At 33.7% G+C, this 19,809-nt stretch overlaps 1 protein-coding gene across 1 annotated transcript; it reads right to left on the reverse strand.

Annotated features, from left to right (window-relative positions):
* Window positions 1–592: 592 nt before the first annotated feature.
* On the reverse strand, window positions 593–16,136 carry LOC123538171 (acetylcholine receptor subunit beta-like). The gene is made up of 11 exons (XM_053529816.1): window positions 16,121–16,136; window positions 14,434–14,597; window positions 13,300–13,344; window positions 9,788–9,900; window positions 6,149–6,295; window positions 4,888–4,972; window positions 4,367–4,452; window positions 3,838–3,983; window positions 3,441–3,518; window positions 1,821–1,979; window positions 593–900 (listed from the first exon to the last, which is right to left on the reverse strand). Exons 1-11 carry the CDS (start codon window positions 16,134–16,136, stop codon window positions 593–595), a joined length of 1,347 nt encoding a protein of 448 aa, XP_053385791.1.
* Between the last annotated feature and the right edge of the window lie 3,673 nt (window positions 16,137–19,809).

The raw sequence follows: 19,809 nt of genomic DNA on the forward strand, positions 1-19,809 counted from the left end.
GTCAGGATCCATGCTGTTCGCTTTCAAAGTCTATTGGAATTAGAGAAACTGTTAGCGAACAGCATGAATCCTGACCAGACTGCGCGGATGCGCAGGCTGTTCTTGATCCATGCTTGTCGCAAAGCCACTATGTTGGTTTTATCATGGCGCGGCTCAAATAGATTATAATATTCATTTTTAAAGGTTTATCACTTATTGCATGTAAAACCAGCATTTACGAATAAACTGTTTTTACGATTTTATTTGTTCCGTTTCATATGCGTAAGCAAAATTTATACATGCGACCAATTTCTATTTCCGTTTACTTTGTGCACACAAACAATAAGTATTCAATTCAATTCAATTTCCCAAGAGTACATTAAAGTTCAGTAAATTGAAATACGTCAACATACATCATATCACCAATAATAAAAAACGGTGGTTTTGTTAACAAAAGGTATTGTTTTAAAGAAGATACATCTATTTTTTATGAAATGAAGCCCTAGTTTTCAAGCAAGCAGCCCTACACAAACAACAATTGTGTTTGTTTTTCAAAATCAAGTCTTCTTGCCTTTTGTGAGACAGGAAGTCCTACATTTATATAAAACAAAACTTATTTTGAAGCAAGTATTCCTAGTAAACAAACAACAGTTGTTACAAGAACAAGAAATATGAACAGATACATGAAACATCTGTCCATTATGAGAGCCACTTCTTTCCACGAATACAGTTTAACATCGTCCTCTTTCTGATGACCATGTACAGGCTGATCTACGTCCATCAACTCCATATGTGTACCTCTAAAGCGTGGTCTTGCATTAGCATCATGTGCCATGTCATCTAAAGGGAGTTTACTGTTGGAAGCCGTCAATGTAGACCTTTTCTGAGGATTGACCTTTGGCTTTCTACAACACTTTTCACCTGTAAAAAAGATACTCTATTTTAAACACTTTTAGTCCAGTACATGTGCAGTAACACATTTACAATAAGGTACAGGAGACGATAATATTTCGTCAAACTTGACAAATTTGGTTTGATTGTATTATTCATAAAAGTTTCATAAACCATTGCTATACACAGTATATTCTGAAGAAATGAAGAAATATAGAACTGCTAAACTGCTTTCATTCTTTTTCAAACATCTAAATAATTACTTGAACGCTTTAAAATAGAAAAATAAAAACATGTAAGTATATTATGCAAAAGCAGTACAGATTGTCATATTTTATGCTATTCTGCACACTTAAAGCTAATATGTGAATCAAAAACAAAATTTAAAGCAATAAAATAATACGACGAAAATCTGTTTAAATATTAGAAATTGCGAACTGTACTGTGTGCAATACGTCCTGTTTTAAATTGTATTACATGGCCTCCATGCTGACGATTTCGTGACAGTACACAATAATTTCAGAACACGGGCTTAAAAATTATTGTGAAGAGATAGAATTTATATTACATTTATACCGGTCAATTGACCGGCAAACCATATTCATGATATACAGTAACTTGAATATCTGCCTCTAATGCTATAAAAAACATAATACTAAAAATATCATTTCGTTTCTTATTTTCACAGCTGAATTATACAATAACAATGTTAATGAATGTCTTGTTCCTGACTTAATGCTGCAAAAACATTTTACTTATTTATTTCAAAATGTATACAAGTTTCAGTTCAATATTACTTACCTTTAAGGAAATACATATATATATGCACTGAATTTAGATAAAATTTGTGTTGTATTGTTACAGTATTGTTTAAATTTTTAGTAAGTAGCTTTTTTGAATGCCCTATCATAACATTATGCATAATTGTCAACAGTGGATATTATACTCACCTTTCCACATAGACATTTTCACGAGTAATACTCTAGTCAATGTTTGTACCCAGCGCGGTGGTTCCTCGTCATCATCATGGTTGAAATAAATGTCCAGCACCACAATGGTGAATACAACAGATAATGTACTCAACATCAGAATAATTGTAAGATATGTGGCTGTAAATATATATAATAAAAGATAAACTCGACCATGATCAATACCATATAATCGACCATGAGAAATACATGATAAAGATAACCTCGACTATGAAGAATACTGTAAAAATAAATCCGACCATGATAAGTAAATATAAAGATGAACTCGACAAAGTCGACCATTATGAATAAATATAAGGATAAACTCGACCATGATGAATATATGTAAAGAAAAACTCGACCATGATTTTATTGAATACTATAAAAAATAAACTCGACCATGACAAATATATATAAATTGAAATTAAACTCGACCATGAAAAATATATAATAATATACAGAAGTAAAGATGTTAAATGACTAATAACCAAACTATATAATAACATTGTACAAAAGTAAATAATGAATGACTTAAAGAAGGTATCATGTAATAATAATGTGCACAATTAAATGATAGAATGAACGAATTAGAATCCGTATTCTACAAAGCGATGCTAATAACATGATAGTGCCCATTTACAATTTCGACGAATATTTATTAGCTAGTTTATTGGTATCATCTGACATCGCTATTATTTACCATACAAATAACCGCATTTGTAAATTATTTGGTCAAACATGTAGAAACACAACACGTTTGGAGATGCTGTTACAACACGTGTAAAATTGAATATTCATACTATGTACAGATAGCACGTGCTTTTTCGCGAAAAAATATACACTGAATTCTTTAGGAATGGTTGGCCATACATGTCCAAATGTTTTAAAAGATTCTTTAACATTAAGCAATTATGCGTTAACGCTTTTCTAGCAAAAAAACGTGTTAAAAGTCAATTTAAAAAAGCAAATACATGTACATAAATTTCAGCTAAAACTAATTTGATTATGCATTATAGAGCCATTGTGCCTTGACGTTGGAACGTGAATATACAAAACGTTTCATGTAAAAACAACCTTTACTCTCCTGCTGAAACAGCAGCATGCAACACCCGTTTTTTGCATATCTTTAAATAATTCAAGCTAGATTATAGTAGAAGGTGTTTTTGTCACAAAAACATATGTCTCTACCCACCTATATATTCTAAGGATGGAAGAGGGGCATGGTTGTTTGTATTCAGGGCGATATGCACAACTATGCTTGGTAGTGACCACTCCTGTAAAGTTTCGTCGAGATACGGCCAGCAGTTTGGCCTGTTAAGACCTGAAAATATTTTCTATTTTTAGCTCTGCCAGCCATTTTGTGCAGCGAAACGAAACATGCCGGCGATATGCACAACTAGGCTTGGTACTGATCACTCCTGTGAAGTATTGTCGAAATCCGGCAAGCTGTTTGACCTGGGAATGCAGGACAAGCTTAATGCGGACGGATGGACGGGCAGACAGACAGACGGTAAAAGGCCAAACAATATGTCTCCGCCACCTATGGGTTAGACATAGTAAAATTCATTTGTGGAGACTGATATGCTAGAAACCGGTACTTACACAGTATGCTGGTACTCAAAGAAGTTTTTGGAATGTTATCAGCAATTAGCGTCAAATATACAGCATATGCGAGAAGAACTGTATAAAGCAAGGAATAAAACAACAATTAATAGACTATGTTTAACAAATTATCCAGAACCAAAGATATTGGCAGATTAAATTGACATGACTAAAGGATTTACTGTATGAAACCACAGTTACTTAGTATACGATGTGGAATAATTTCTGTGGATAAAGTAGAATCTAGTTGGATCAATCCTTGATAACAATCCTGTTTGTTCGAAAAAAATCTATTTACTTTAGGTGCTAGTTAAAATCCGCGAATTGATATTCCTGCGAAAAAACCGTTTGCCATGAAATAATTTTACAGTAGCAGAAGTTGATGTTATATAAGCACCTGTCAGCGACAGGCCTACTCGTTCCCCAGATTCTGGAGGCAGTTTGAACACAAACACAATCAGGGACGCCATCAGCAGTACAGGGAATATTGTGTTCAAAATATGAAACAGTGGACGTCTCTTCATTTTTAACGTGAAATACAATCTGCAAAGCAAAACTTAAAGAAATGAGAACAAACATTTAAGACAATACCGACTGTTGCATGTTTTCGGATAGTTTTGAATTTCGGATATCAAGTCGTTATCATTAGTTCAAGGTTTGTAAATATTGTAATGAGATGCTCAACTTTGACGAATGATTTGGCCAATTATTTCAATGTTACGTTAATTGGATGGCTCCGCTTTTAGGTTGTCCGGTTAGTTTTTAGGAGCTTGCTATTCGTTACATAATTTCTGTTCCTGGTGATCTTAGCGATATGTAAATGATACTTGAATATTGTTCAATGTCTACATTTCTTTTGATCTCCTTCTAGTAGGGCTCATGATCAAATATGGGTTGTTCTGTTGGTTGAGTGTGACAGCACTTACCTGTCATAGGCACTTCTATCTTGGGGCGATTTGGAAGCTGTTTCGGATGATGTTGTGGTTTCGATCAAATCCCATTCACCATTGGGCTGTTATGTTGTAAAAATAAATGAGTCTATTTTAATCGGACCTACTGCATACAACAATTAAATTAAAATTAAAGAAATTATGACATCGGAAATGCCTGAAATCATAGTGGGAATATCACGAGACATGTTGACAAATTTTAAAGACACAGCTGGTCGCCCGATCTACAATACCGTTTGTTCACTGATTCTTATTGTCAATAATTTCTTCATAATCTTAGGAACTGGCTGGATTGGTTTCAACATTCAACACATCTTTTCCCAGAATACCTTTTTTTCAAAGACACTTTCAAATAACTTTAATAACACTTTTTACACATGTTTAGTATTTATAACTTATACAGCTAACAGCAACCAGAAGAATGTAATCTATGAATTTATTCATCAGCTACATTAAAAACTATGATACATATTTACATGAAGTGCTTTAAAACTTACACTAAAGCTGTCGGTTGTGACTGGATCACGTGTAAAATACAACGTAATATCATCCGAAGTGTATGCCCAAGTTGTCAGCACGATACTAGGAAACAATATATTAAGCAATTAATCAAGACATCAATTAATGTGAGAGATGAGTCTGATTGATGTGATATTGCTATGAAAGATTTTGATGGCAAATTGTATTTAGTAGAAACAATAAAATTAATTCAACAAAGCAAGCCGAACATTGGAAATTTTACTTCTGTTGGGCGTTACTAAATCTTTTTGTTTTCAAACATAATGGTTAAAATCAGCCTACTCTAATATGTAATTATTAAGTACAAGTGTAAACGACGCAAGAATAATGTATAACTGTAATTTGTTTTATATGATAAATTTGTCTTAACTAGAATTTGATTCTGCTTTAAATGATATTTTGGAATAAAAGAAAGTCTGTAGCCGAATGTGTACGCAACCTTTGAATATAGAAATAAGCTTGTGCTAGACACCACACATTGAATTGCTAAATTCGATTTACAGAAGAGAAAAAGGTAAGGGTACAAATCCCGGAAGTATAGAGCAACCCAAAGTCTTTTATTTACATGCATGACTTTTTTGTCAGAATATCATTCTATAGCCAGAAAACCTCACCTTCAAGTCTGTTTATCTAATAGAAGGACTCATCTGCAAGTCTATGCTTCGAAATGAAGGCCTCATCTGCATGTCTATTCATCCAAATGAAGGACTCAACTATATATTTATTTATCTGAATGAAGGACTCACCTGTATGCCTGTTTATCTAAATGAAGGACTCACCAGCACGCCTGATTATCTAAAAAAATGACCCATCTGCATGTCTGTTTCTCTAAATGAAGGCATCACCTGCAATTATGTTTATCTAAATGGAGGACTTAACTGCAGGTCTGTTTATCTAAATGAAGGTTTCACCTGCATGTGTGTTTTTGTCTAAATGAAGGACTCTCCTGTATGTCTGTTTATCGCAAGAAGGACTCCCCTGCATGACTCTTTATCTAAATGAAGGATGAACCTGCATAGCTGTTTATCTAAATGAAGGTTTCACCTGCGTGTCTGTTTATCTAAATGGAAGACTTACATCATGCCCGTTTATCTAAATGAAGGACTCACCTGCATGTCTGTTTATTTAAAGAATGTACTCACCTGCATGTCTGTTTATCTAAATGGGTGGCTCACCTCATGTCTATTTATCTAAATGAAGGTCTCACTTGCATGTCTGTTTGTAAAATATAGGACTCACCTGCATGTTTGTGTATCAAGCGGGTAGTATGTAATGTCAACATCACAGCTGGTTTCAAATATTCCACCTGGTGTCCAGTATGCGACGCCACCCGAACTTATTCGTATTAACCAATTCTCGTCGCTAAATACCTCTAGTTCGTTAACACTACGTTCACAAAAATACATCATTATCACTTGTCAATGGCACGCAAAGCGGCATTACGAAATAATGAACACTTACTCTTTGGCTTTATATACAAATATTATTCAACAGATCAAATTACAACTTTTTTTTCAAAACCTTGTACATTCTACACTTCAGTAAGTAACGCACAATTCAGCAATTTTGGATAAAGTACATGTCAGCGATCTGACTTTCATATGTTTCAGACCATCTGACACAACTACGCAGCTTGTCAAAGGACTTGTGTCTCAAAAATGAAACCCCAATGTGAATACTGCCTGAAAACGCTCCTAGGAACAGCAACTTGAAGTGGCATCTGCTTGTTCCATAGGTAGTGTCTTCTGTCATTATTTGCAGCAGTAGAACATCACTTACTGTATCAGAACTGTATCAGTATTCAGAACCTTATATGTATTCCGTGTTCATAAATATATAATTGTTTAGAGTTTAAAATTTTTTTGGATATGATTGAAATAAAATGCATATACATTTTATATCAGTCATATCCAAATAGAATTTAAACTCTAAACAGTTAAATATACATTTTATATCAATCGTATCCAAATAGATTTTAAACTCTAAACAGATAACTTAAACGTAATTATTTGGAATATTTATTTCAATCTAAAATGCACTTAATTTCAAAACGTTTTGTATGAATAGATACAAAACATACTAAATTACAAATTAATAAAAGCAAAACCTATTTTATGTGAAACGTTGGAAACATCATGTTATAATGCGAATATATCATAAAGCTGCTCCAATACCTAGAGTGACTAAATACAATTGTTAAATAACTAGCGTATAAAACTATTAGAATATAAAGCGATATATAACAGTATCTAGTTTATTTTATCAGATAAAATTGGTTACTATGTGCCTGAGGTAACAATGAGAGATATAACATATTTAAACAAAAACTTAAAGGATATCATATAGAATAACAATAGCAGGGAAATATCGTCCGACATAAAAGAAAGAGAAACTCATACGGTGTTAACGCTTAGCCTTACATTTTGAGAAAAAAAACACACACCAAATCATAGAAAGAAAGAGTTGTTTCACATACAAATTAAACAGCACGTAAAGCATGTAAATTACTCTACGAAACTAGTGTCAGTATACTGATATAAACATTGAATTTTGGAAAAGGACTGCCTAAAGGGGCTCTACTTCCGGACAGTTAAATGCCTTTATAAAAACTCACCATTTTCAAAGAACTGTTACATATGTTCGTTTTAATGCATTTGCAATAGCGTGCGAGTGTTGAAATTTCACATAACTAGGTGGAACACAGTTTTCAGCAATTGTTTATTTTTATTTCTTTACAAATGTCATTCATTTTCAAAAGGGAACAACTTTTTCAGAATATTTTACGTATCCGTCGTACGGGACAGTACGGCAGAATATGTAATGGTCAGGTAAAATATTGGTAAAGATGGTGTTCGTTTACCAAATATTTCTGTGCTGTGATGATATACTCCTAAACCTTAATACTGCTCTGCGGTGTACTTCTGAATATTTACACTCGACCTATTCTTTTCCATTGACACTTTTGGGAGTTCATTTCGTATGCATGTACGTTCCATTCATTAAAGCAAACACTGTTACCACCTTAAAACAATTTTGAATATTATAAATAAATAAATAAATAAATAAATAAATAATACATATTATCTACAAAACTTATTAAGAGACTATGTCAGTATAACACTACTATTTAGCGATATAGTATGTGGTCTATAAATGTCGACCATAGTTTGACCTTTGAACATTCTAGATGATGAATCTATCTGTTGTTATGTGAAATAGTGTGTTGAAGATTCACTTTTTGTTACAATTATGGAGATTTATTTTATTTCAATAACTTGCAAAGGTCTCAGATGATTTACAATGTTCAAGAAACTTCAATGTTTCACAATAACCATCGGTTAACATTTAAAAGAGAACTCTTGACATTTATATGCAATATCGATAGAATTATAAAAATGTACTTCACGTAACGTTTTCGCAGCTCGCTTTACAGGCATGATTGACGAATGTAACTTTTAAAAGCAAAACTGTGAACTTCAAGTACGGTGATCGTAGTTTTTCATCTGCTGCACTGCAGTTATCGAATACCTTTCCGGCTACCACCAGATATGCTAAAAGTTTGGATGCTTTCAAAAGATCATTAAAAGCACCTTTTTTCTTCAAGGTCTATTATTGTTCTTTTAAATATCTAGTATAATTAATATGTAGAGTCAAACCTGATTCTAGCTAACTTCCTCTGGTAATTTTAATATTGATATCTTTTTACTTTATTTTGTGTTGTATTGTGTGTCCATATCATTCTGTGGTATGCAGTTTGTACAGCGCTTTTGAACGTTTATTTTATAGATGAAAACAGACGCTATAAAATCTAGTAAATAACAATAATATATTATTTAATGAATGGAAATGGTTGTCCTTTAGAAACAGGTGTCATTATCACGCGGCGGTTTTGGTATATAAAGCTAAAAACGCTACCACCTAATTACAAAAGATTTGTTCAACTTTTCCAGTAATAACGCTTAAAGCCTTAGATCGATTTCAAATACCAATTTAGTAACTGTTACACCAAAACAAAGAATTAATAACATTAAAGCCTCTTTTTCATTTATCTCTACACATTCCTACATATATTCGTTCTGTAACATCTCTAAACTCATTTTAAACGTAACTGAAATATTATTTGTTACATGAATGTACCAACTTTGGTTTTAGATTAATATATGAAGTATTTGACTATAAAACTTACTCTGTTTTATGTATAATTTTTAAGTATGAATGCGATTTTGGATTATGTTTTCTGAGTGATTGTGGTGTAATTTAACGTTTGTACATTTTAATGTTATAGAAGGCCTTGTTTGACTTATGATGTTGTAAATGTTTTTATTTGGATGTATGTACATGATATCTTCTGAAAATAAAGAATTTGTTATTATTGTTATTATCATTAATATTAATGGTATTTGATATTTTAGTGTATGAATATATAGGATAAATACTTGCAACAAAGTAGCTATGTAGAGAATCATTAAATATGTGAGAATCATTAAATATGTGCTAATGCAATACTGAGAAGACTGGGAGTATGCAAGAAATAGTTGACGTTACAACGTCTAAGTAAACATCAGCCTCTCCAAGTGTGAAACTTTACCTGAACTTTAAAATCATTTTACCACTTTTATCAACATTTTTTCTAAAAAAAAATACAATTCTATCTAAAAGAACTCCAAAACATCTGTTTGTTTAAATATGTACTTTATGACCGGTGTATATTAGATCTTATCCATGATATTCGTTATATTTCGTGTAAAGTGCGTGTCTCTTTCTTTTCGTGGAAATATAATTAAGAAAACAAAGAGTTCCCAAAATCATGAAAATTCCAGACCTCTATATGTAATAGAAAGTGTCATGCTTTGCACATTACAACATAATTTAGCTCACCTATTTTCTACTAATAGCGTTGGTCGCCACATATATTTCTCATTGGAGAAAAGTGATGTAATGCTGGTATAATTTGTTTCTGAGCTCCAATCAAGTCTTCCGTCAGCCCATTTCTAAAATCAAGTTATATTGCAATGAATTATAGGGAAACACATGAATTGTCTTGTTAAAACATCTGCAAAGGATTCTGCAGAGGCTATTACAGATAACAAACATGAATTAACGCTGTTCTTACACAAAACGTGAATACTATGTGGATTAACAATAATTTTGTTTTAAACTTATTTTGATTATGCGTTAGAAGGCCGTTAAACTTGTACATTTCTCCACAGCCTGCGAATAATTATATAAGAAGTTTTGTTGAGAGCACTTGATCTCATTCTTAACGCTTGTTATGGAAACTTTCCTTTGACCTTTTCAACATGATAAACATGGCAAAACATACAAATAGTCATCTTTAACATTTTTTTCCATAAAATGTTACGTTTAAAGCTAAACCACAAAAATAATCGATCATTTTATTCATAGTGCATGACGCTATCTCAAAGAAATCTAACCACGATAACGCATTAAGCGGCACTTTAACTTGTGGCTGTAAGATATAGGTGGTCCAAGATCACAGGTGTTAATGCTACACGTGGTTTCAGCGTCATGTGGTCTCTGTTTACGGTTGGTCTTAAGTACAGGTTTGACCGTAAAGTACATGCTCAAAAGTCCAAAAGTTAAATTATTAGCGCTGATAGTATCTATTATTGTTCAAAATTTAGTTGAAAATGTTGAATATTCGCGGTACATGCTCCTCACTCGAAACCTGGTCTATATGATTGTACTGAAGATCTTTACTCACTGGTTTAGATAAATTGGTAAAAAATATTTGGAGAGAGAATTTATGGTATTAGACGATTTGTCCTGGGCTCTTGAGCAACACAAAATGCGGTTATCTAATATGTCACATTTTCTGAATTAAGTATTGGGGAAAATAAGAAAATAAGTAACAATTTTCAAAGAAAGCAAAAACAGTTGAACAACATAAACACCTTTGGTAACGGTAGTCTTATGCTAGGATAAAGGTTTCCCCATAGGCGTAAATGAACTTTTCATTAATAAAAATGTATTAAACACAATACATTTCATACCAGTCACATCTAGAGCTATTAGCAATATTTTGAATCACAAATTTGAGAGGGTATTGTACAGTATATATTGGGAGAAGTTTACGTTTTTAATCAACACATTCTATTACCTCTCTGCGGCTCAGTCCATTATCTTTTGAAAGAATAAGATTTGAATGATTGCAATTTTAACTACCTTCTATTTATGTTACTTATAAGATAAACAAGGAAAAACATAACACTGTATTGGCGTTATGAAAAGAAAATAGTGATATGTAATTTAAAGGCAAAAGAATGACAATACAACATGATGCAAAAATGATGACAACGAAACTATTCGTAGTTACGTACTTTAAATCACATTATAGTGAATAGAATATGGAGCAAAATCTTGCAAAGATGTTCCCGTTTGTGAAGAAAGCACCGCATTTTGCGTTAAATTACTTTAAGGCAGTCCAAATCCTACAAGAGGAGAAGTCACGTTCTATCTATCTCCATTACCTGTGACGTCAATAGTTTGCCATATTTCATACAGAGTATGTGTCGTCACGTAAAACATCAATACGGCGGTTTTCTTTCGCAACTCCCTGCATTTCGACAAGATCAGTTTTTACGATCCTGGAGCGCGATTTGAAAGAACGGCGTATTGCTCCCAGATGGATACCCTATTTGGTTGTTGCCGAGGACCAAAAAAAGGCGTGTTTCGGCTACCCGGAAATTATTAAAACTGTATCCTAAATTCAATCTGTGAACAATTTCTAATCTTGTGACTACTGACGAGACATTGGTACATTATTTCCAGTGCAGAAACAAAATATGAACTACCAAACAGAGGAGACCTCCTGTAGCTAAATAATTATAAGTGTAAAGACGGTCAGGTACGCTGTTTTCTGCAATAGTCGTGGAGAAACTGTTCAAGAAGCGACTCCGCGTTGTAGGACAGTTACTGGCAAAATATATTGTGAAGTCGTACTGAAAGGCTTGAGAAAAGGTTGAAAAAAAGACTGGGCGTGCTAGGTTTATCAGGTAATAGCCTTACTGCATGACAAGTCTCCGGCTCACAAGTCCTCTTAGTGAGACAGTGTTTGAAGCACAAAGGCGTGTCTGTTTTACCACACCTTCCTTACTCGCCTGACCTTGCCTCTTGTGACTTCTTTTTATTTCCGAAACTCAGAAAATTCTTTGAGGGTTGCAGATGTCACAACAGAAATGCTATAGGGTCAGCCATTTTCCAGTATCTCCAGACTTACCAAAAAGACTATGAAGGTGCTTTTCAGAATTGGTTCCAAAGGCGAAAACTTACAGGCTGAATACTTCAAAAGTAGGAAATGAAATAAATCTCCCATGTTTGTGTTATTTTGTGTTTTACAGGCGAAGTTGCAATACTTATTGAACGGACCTCGTTCATGTATTCTTTTCTTCCAGCTTTGGTGGCAGCGGAAATAATCACCACACATGGAATTTAACCTTTGAGTTCTGAATGATTTGAACGTCATTGAAAACGCACTCTTTTGTATGCTTTTGTAAAGGAATAATCATGGCGGGTTTGGCAGTTTCAGCAAAGTGGGGACCACGGTTTACCGGTAATCTAACATCCACTGTATTATTTCTGTTTCAGTCGTGATTCGCAGTTGCACCATGCTTTCGAATAATATTCTTATTCGATACAGTATGATATTAGATGGTTTAAAATTTGGCACGAATTCTTATGTCGACCAAACGTAAACGACGCTGACAGATAAATGTAACAGCATACATTACCGTCAACAAACTGTTCACATCATATACGACAGCGCTATTAGTCATTTCGATCAACTCTTTTCTTAATACTGTGAAATCATTAATATTCGTTGGGGACTAATTTTTGTGGATTTCGTGGTTGAGTCAATTCATGAAATTTAATCCCAACGAACAAGTAAAATTCCAAAACATTTTATGTTCAAAAGTTGAAATCCACGAATTCATATACCCACGAAATTGCCGTTTTGACCAAAACCACGAAATTTCATGCCCATGAAATTAAATAATTTACAATATCAGTTCACGTAGAAAAATAAGCATATAATAAATTTGGAAACATTTTGGTGCGGGATAAGCTGAAAACACTTAGTCTCTCTTATATGCTTTCTTAGCTGTGCACTCATCAAAATATTATCTTCGTATTCAACAGATCAAATAACCTACATGTACATTTTTTAAGTATAATTTAGCTCATTTTTAAAATTTGTTTCGAACTTATTTGTAAATACAAAGCACTAAAGTTGTGCGAACACTGCAGAATAGTAGATCGCAACAATTGCATAGATTTTGTTTAATGACACTTTGTAAAAAAACGAATTATCAGGTCAAGAAAATCTATTGTGAAATAGAATATGAAAATATGAAAACAATATTATTTACCATTGTGAAATATCCTGATGTCGATAAAATCTGGTCTTTTATGTCCTGAAATAAAAATATTGATTTGTATAAACTATTATTAACTTTATCATGATATCAGAGGTTGTAACTGACCAATCAAAGAGCTGCATTTTCGAGTACCCTCCTGTTTCCACTTGGACGAAGTATTTCTACAATGAACATATAGCGACTTCAGAAATAAATATCATACTATTTCAGAAATCAAATTATATTTTGACTTTACATGACCAAAGTGATGCTACAAACAACAAAATTTCGAAGTTTCTTTGAAATTTTATATGGATTTAATCCTTTGTTTTTAGTTTAAATTTTGAGATTTTACACAGGAAGTATATGGTAAAGTCCGAGTAAAATGTAGTCATTACCAAGGTGGAATAAGTATCATTTCGTAATGCTTCAAACATATTGAAATTATGAATACGACTGATCTTAGTCGCAACAACATCCCAAAGTTGTTATATATATAATATAGCTTCACGACAATTGGTTAAGTTAAGATAACCAGTTCAAACTTTCAAATTCTATGGATTGCATTCTTTTTTTCACATATGGTCACTTCATTGCCAAGTAAATAACTGCATGGGGACTCCATGGCCGAGTGGATAAGGCGTTGACTTAAAATCACTTGCCCTACACCAATGTGGGTTCAAGCCTCATTCGGAACGTTGAATTCTTTATGTGAGGAAGCCATCCAGCTGGCCCGTGGAAGGTCGATGGTGTTACCCAGGTGCCCGCTCGTGATGAAATAATGCACATAGGGGTACCTGGGGTCTTTCTCTATCATCAAAGCTGAGAAGTTGCCGTATGACTTACAACTGTGTCCGTGCGAGGTTCAACGCAACAAACAAGCAAATAACTGCATTGATGTAACAAGCACTTATCTTTTTTTTTCGCTGAACTGACTAAATATTTTTTTCCATTCCGAATGAATCATTTGACCATGCTTCGAAATGTTCATAAATCAATCATGGTTGATAGCCAAGACAGGCTTTTAATATAACGTTCCGCACAAACCATGACAACTTTGAAACTTACGTTCCTGACGTTTTGTTTCTTACCAGTCATATAAGTGTATTATAGAAATACCATAATATATAAATCACATAATATTACCAGTGAGTTGATTGTCACCAGGTTTAGGCCAACCGACATACTGACAGTCTGATTTGGCCTCTGTAAAACTTCATAGCCGGTGAAAAGTCTTGTCCTCAATTCAGTCTCCAAGTCTGTAGAATAAGGTGGTATTCCGCTGCCGTGAACAAACACTTTAAGAAAAGCTGAAATAGATGCAGTTAGTAAATAATGAGTTTACGCAATGTTATAATGGATTTCAATCTTTGAAATGATGTCCAAAGTATTACAAGTGACTTTCGACATCGGCAGGAAATATTACCCATTTAAATGTCTTTTCTGTAATGATCGTCTAAAAATATTGTTTGGAATACCAGCAAATCCTACATATGTCTTAGTATTCATGCGAATTTAATGTTTTCGTGTGTAAGCGATCTTGATCGGGTTATATTCAATGACTCATTGGGAGCATAGAGTCACTCCAATACCTGCCTAATAGAATAATCTTGAGCTAGGGCCATGAGGGGTGTTTCACATTTCATTACCTATCTGTACAAACCCTATCATCCAGCATGTCTGTTTTCTATTTTTCCTTTGGATATTCTTTTAAATTGTGTTGACTATCACTGCAGCAGGCATTAAGAGACAAGTATCGCCTACATTAAGTATTCGGACTCGGAGTTGTTTTATATTTTAAAAATACTTTTAAAAAAATATCTGCGTAATAGATTTCCCCGACGCCAATGGCGTTAGAGGTGTTTCACATTTACAATCGTCTCATGAACATACTTAAACAACCTTAGTTTGCTAGTACTTTACATGGTACATGTAGCGTGCCATGCTTCTAAACGACCTTCTTATAGATTTTATAGAGTATACGACTAATTTGAACATGAAAGGTTAAAGTAATTACAGTACCTACAAAGATGACACTCATTTATCTAGTTACAATAATTAACAAAGCGTTGATAAGATATTTCCTCTTTTTATTTGCTACTTTCCTTTAATTCTATTCATCTGTGACAGTTTGTGTCAATAAAAACCTTTAGCTGAACCTCCATTGTTAAACTCCAACTATTCTCACGATTTTACATTCAGTCCAGAAATCCGATTTAGACAAACACCCGCTCAGGCACAGACTAAAGGAGTTTTTGTTTTGTTAAATACAATATTCTTTTATTAAATACAATGTATCATAGTTCGACTGCGTGTTTTGAGCCGTGACAGAATTATTCACTTTTTCAATTGAGTTGTATATCGATATTCGGTTCATACCTGTCTGAAAAATCTCTACAAGTAAGATGATATGTATGTTTTGTTTACCATGAAGTTGATTATATTGCTGGCGCAATTGGTAGAGCGTAATAATTACAAACCGCGAGGTGCGAGTTCAAGCCCAGATTAGGGCAGTATTTTTTCTCTAGTATATGAGAATCAGTATTTTAATTTCATTTTAGTCAAGAATCTTTGAAGTCTCTTTTTAAAAACCATTTATATGTTTTGATAATTGATAAGGTTTGACTTATTTATAATTGTTTCTATATTTTTAATATATTTTGCTACTTTTATTTCAATTTAATTAATGTCGCATAAATCGAGAATAATAGGTTAGTGCCGTAGATGAGAAAGTTTATCTGGCGGGGCGGATGAGGTTATCGGGTGAGCCGAAGGCGAACCTGATAACGTCCGGAGCCGAGTCAGATAAACTTTCTCCATCTAAGGCACTAACCTATTAATCTATTCATCTTGTCATTACTTCATTTTCCGATATTTGGCAATTTATTTTTCAAAAATAAGTGTGCGACAACCGTTTTAATGGCGTCATATTCGTAATAACGTCACTTATATAATGATGTAATCACCGACACAGTAATGTGGTTACAATTAAAAATCGCAATAATTTCTTCGTTTTTGAATAAAAACTCATTATTTGACCACTCATTTTCTCAGTTCGGACATTTCCAACACAATGGTGATGATTTCAATGCAAAATTTCTTATGACAACAATATCGATCATAAGGTCACATGATCAACTGACCGTATATCACTGGTCACGTGTCAACTGACAGTATATCAAGAAAGATATACGGCACCCTGATATCGGGTCGAAAATACTGCAAGTGACAGGATAATTTCAACTTCACTTGCTGTGTCTGTTGGCGACCCTTCAGCTGTGTCAGTCTCTGAGTCGGAATTCGAGTTAAATAAGCTTCATGATCAAAGTGCTAGAAGATCGTCTATAACAATATATAACTCCCAATATTTCTGTTCAACTGCACTAAATGTTAAATACACCTAGACCAATCTCGTGCAATGTTTATTGAAACAAACAATTGCAAAATGTGAATTTTTAACTTACCAAGGCTCGAACTACGAAAAGCAAGTTTGTTAAGCCAACGCTATACCCTTTGGGCCATGCATTCGTTTATATTCACCGAAAACTTATACCGCTCTACTATGTATTACATATATGTTCCTACCCTTTTTTGGCGAATCAACTGCCCTGTATAAATTAGTCACGGCTGAAAAAACGTAGCCGACCTATACCTATTTCAAATATGTAAACAGTCACAAATAAAGTGCAAAATACATGTACTTTAAATACATGATAAAACGCGGTAAATTATTTCTCAAAATTTAACGAATATAGAATTACAATCAATTACGACTTATTTAGAAAAACGTAAACAGGTTTTATTTTGAAAAACACTGAAGGCTAGAAAATATGCTTCTTCACATAAAGTAATTAAAGACGCATAAAACGAAATCTATGGCAGATCCAAAAAAAATAGTATACATGTATTTACAATCACTTTACATTTGGCATGGAAAGGAAATAACGATTATTTTTCCTATAAACAACACTGGAGCAATTAAATTCCTTTCCCTAGATTCGGGTGATCTGACGTCATTCACAAAAAGTACAAGGAAAATGGCGTCGTTCGAAACAAATATTTTGAAATATATTGAAACTCCGCAATCAAAATTTCAAAAAGAATAATGAATAATAGCTAAAGCTCCTTTTCCTCACGGTAAAGAATAAAATTGAATATGTACGACTATGCAAATTTTCAATGTTTGTATGAATATTCTAAATCAAGGTAAGGAAGTGCAAATCAAATTTCAATTTGAAGTGGATAAAATCGTCTAACTCAATGTAAAAATGTTACTATAAGGATTGGGCGATTTTGTTCCTAGCATATACGGATACAAACCACATTGGGATTTCTGGCAAAGCTCCAAAGAATCGCTAGTAAAATTCATGACTTTGCAAGAAGTCCTAAACGCTTAAAGTAACATAACTTAAAAATATTACATGGAATCCTGTTAGTGGCATGGTAGCGTCGAATCGTCGCGTGACCAGCTATGTTCTAAGGTATGATCCAAACTGTAAAAATTTGTGCCACGACGCTCATCGGTACGACACGACATACGACATTTTGTATCGACACGCGCGTTCGGATGTTATGACGCGCGGCATTTTTATCCGATGGCAAGATTCGACCTCCGACGGTGCGTTACGACGCGCGACATTATTTTTAATCGTTTCGTGTTGTAGCCCGAAAAAAAAACTACAAAGATCCTAAATTCGGCCTACAAACCCATATATTTCAGTATAGCAGAGTTTTGTTTAATCAGGTGCTGGGCTTGGAGCACTAATGTGTTATTTATTTTATTACCTCGCATTAACAGATTCAGTCAAAGCGTGTCTGATATTATTTTAGGATTTTCTGATAGATTTTCTTGCCAGTAGGTGTATTACCTTTAATATTATTGCTGTTTGTTCAGTGTTTCCGTCGGCTTTGCTTTCATCGTTGTATCAGATAAACATTTCCATGATACTTAAAATAACAAACGTTTAGACGGAATGTCTATACCTCTTTATGGATACAAATGCTTTCAAACACATAGCAAACAATTAAACTGATTGTGTTTCCGATACAATTAACACTTATTAATTTATAATTGACCTGTCTCCTTTTGCATTTCTGAGTATACTAAATGTATTGATACAGTGCCTGTGCCAAATAATTAGTTAAAAGACGATAAACTCTACGAAGAATTTTAAAACACGTGACACTATATTTCCTCTTCTATAAGCTAATAAAACAAATTTAAGAAAGTGCCATTCTGAACAAGTAATGATTCATCTATTAGGTATGATGTTCTCTTATTTTTGACCAATGTATTTGCTTTAAACAAGTGTACATGTTTATATAATGATAAGGATAAATCTCAACTGCAAAACCAGACGCGGTGGCTTCGGCACCGTGATTCGTGAAAAGCGTTAAATTCTATTTACATAAGTGAAAAAACTTTCTCAACAACAAATGTGGAATAAATATGCTTAATAAAAACTGTTTACCACGTGTGTTACTGTGCTTACGCCTTTGCTGTTTAACAAAAAAAAATGTGTAAGAAATTACGTAATTCTAATTGATAATTAATCGGATTCTAGTCGGTCTATAATTAAATTTAGAACTTCTAATCTCATGATTAATCAAATATTGAAATTATAATTGAATGCTAATCCATCTGTTCCTCTTTAAACAAATATGCAGAAACTAGCATATGTCGTTTGTTTGAATTGATAGATGGTATTGCACTTCTTGAAGCGCTGACATTTGAATGTGGACTAAATGTATGCAAGACGATATCATTGAAGGTCTCTCACACTTACTCGCACGTTTAATTGTCTTAGTCTTTGTTTTTTTGCAATAAATTACAATATCATGTTTCAACTATTACCTAAAAGGAGGAGCAGTGGTCTAGGGTAAAGGTGTCGGCAGTTCAACCCGGTTGTCGTTGGTTTGAGCCCTACTTGGTCACGACCAGGCCATATCGTATGACATCAGTACAGATTTTTTCCCGCCAGCTTAGCTCAGAAGGTAAGAGCGTTGGTCTACGGATCGCGGGGTCGCAAGTTCGATCTTCAGGCGGGGCGTATGTTCTCCGTGACTATTTGATAAACGACACTAGTCCTCCACCTCTGATTCATGTGGGGAAGTTGGCAGTTACTTGTGGAGAACAAGTTTTGTAATGGTACAGAATCCAGGAACACTGGTTAGGTTAGCTGCCCGCCGTTACATGACTGAAATACTGTTGAAAAACGGCGTTAAACCCAAAACAAACAAACAAACAGATTTTTCCAGAAAAAGGTCTCGAGAATGGTTCAATAAGTTAGAAGCTTTCATCACGAGCTAAACTAAATAAGTGAATACCAATGCCTATTTTAAAAGCCTTTCTATAGAATGCACAGTCTCTGGCTTTACAGGAAAAATAATAGATTGTTTCAAAACTAAAGCGGTTATTTGAAATTAGATTTTAATTCTAAAAATTGCCAATCTTGCCGAAAGTACAGTGAGTTAAAATCGAAACGTTTGACCTGAATTAATTTTATTGAACATTCCTACATA

This window comes from Mercenaria mercenaria, chromosome 18, assembly GCF_021730395.1.
Source record: "Mercenaria mercenaria strain notata chromosome 18, MADL_Memer_1, whole genome shotgun sequence".
NCBI lineage: Eukaryota > Metazoa > Mollusca > Bivalvia > Venerida > Veneridae > Mercenaria > Mercenaria mercenaria.

Bases quoted from the DNA above. Each gene is read 5' to 3' on its own strand.
- LOC123538171 (XM_053529816.1), bottom strand. The intron at 6,296-9,787 runs GTGAGCTAAATT...TTGTGAACGTAG, and splicing joins ACGCTATTAGTAGAAAATAG to TGTTAACGAACTAGAGGTAT. The intron at 3,984-4,366 runs GTAAGTGCTGTC...TTTGCTTTGCAG, and splicing joins GATAGAAGTGCCTATGACAG to ATTGTATTTCACGTTAAAAA.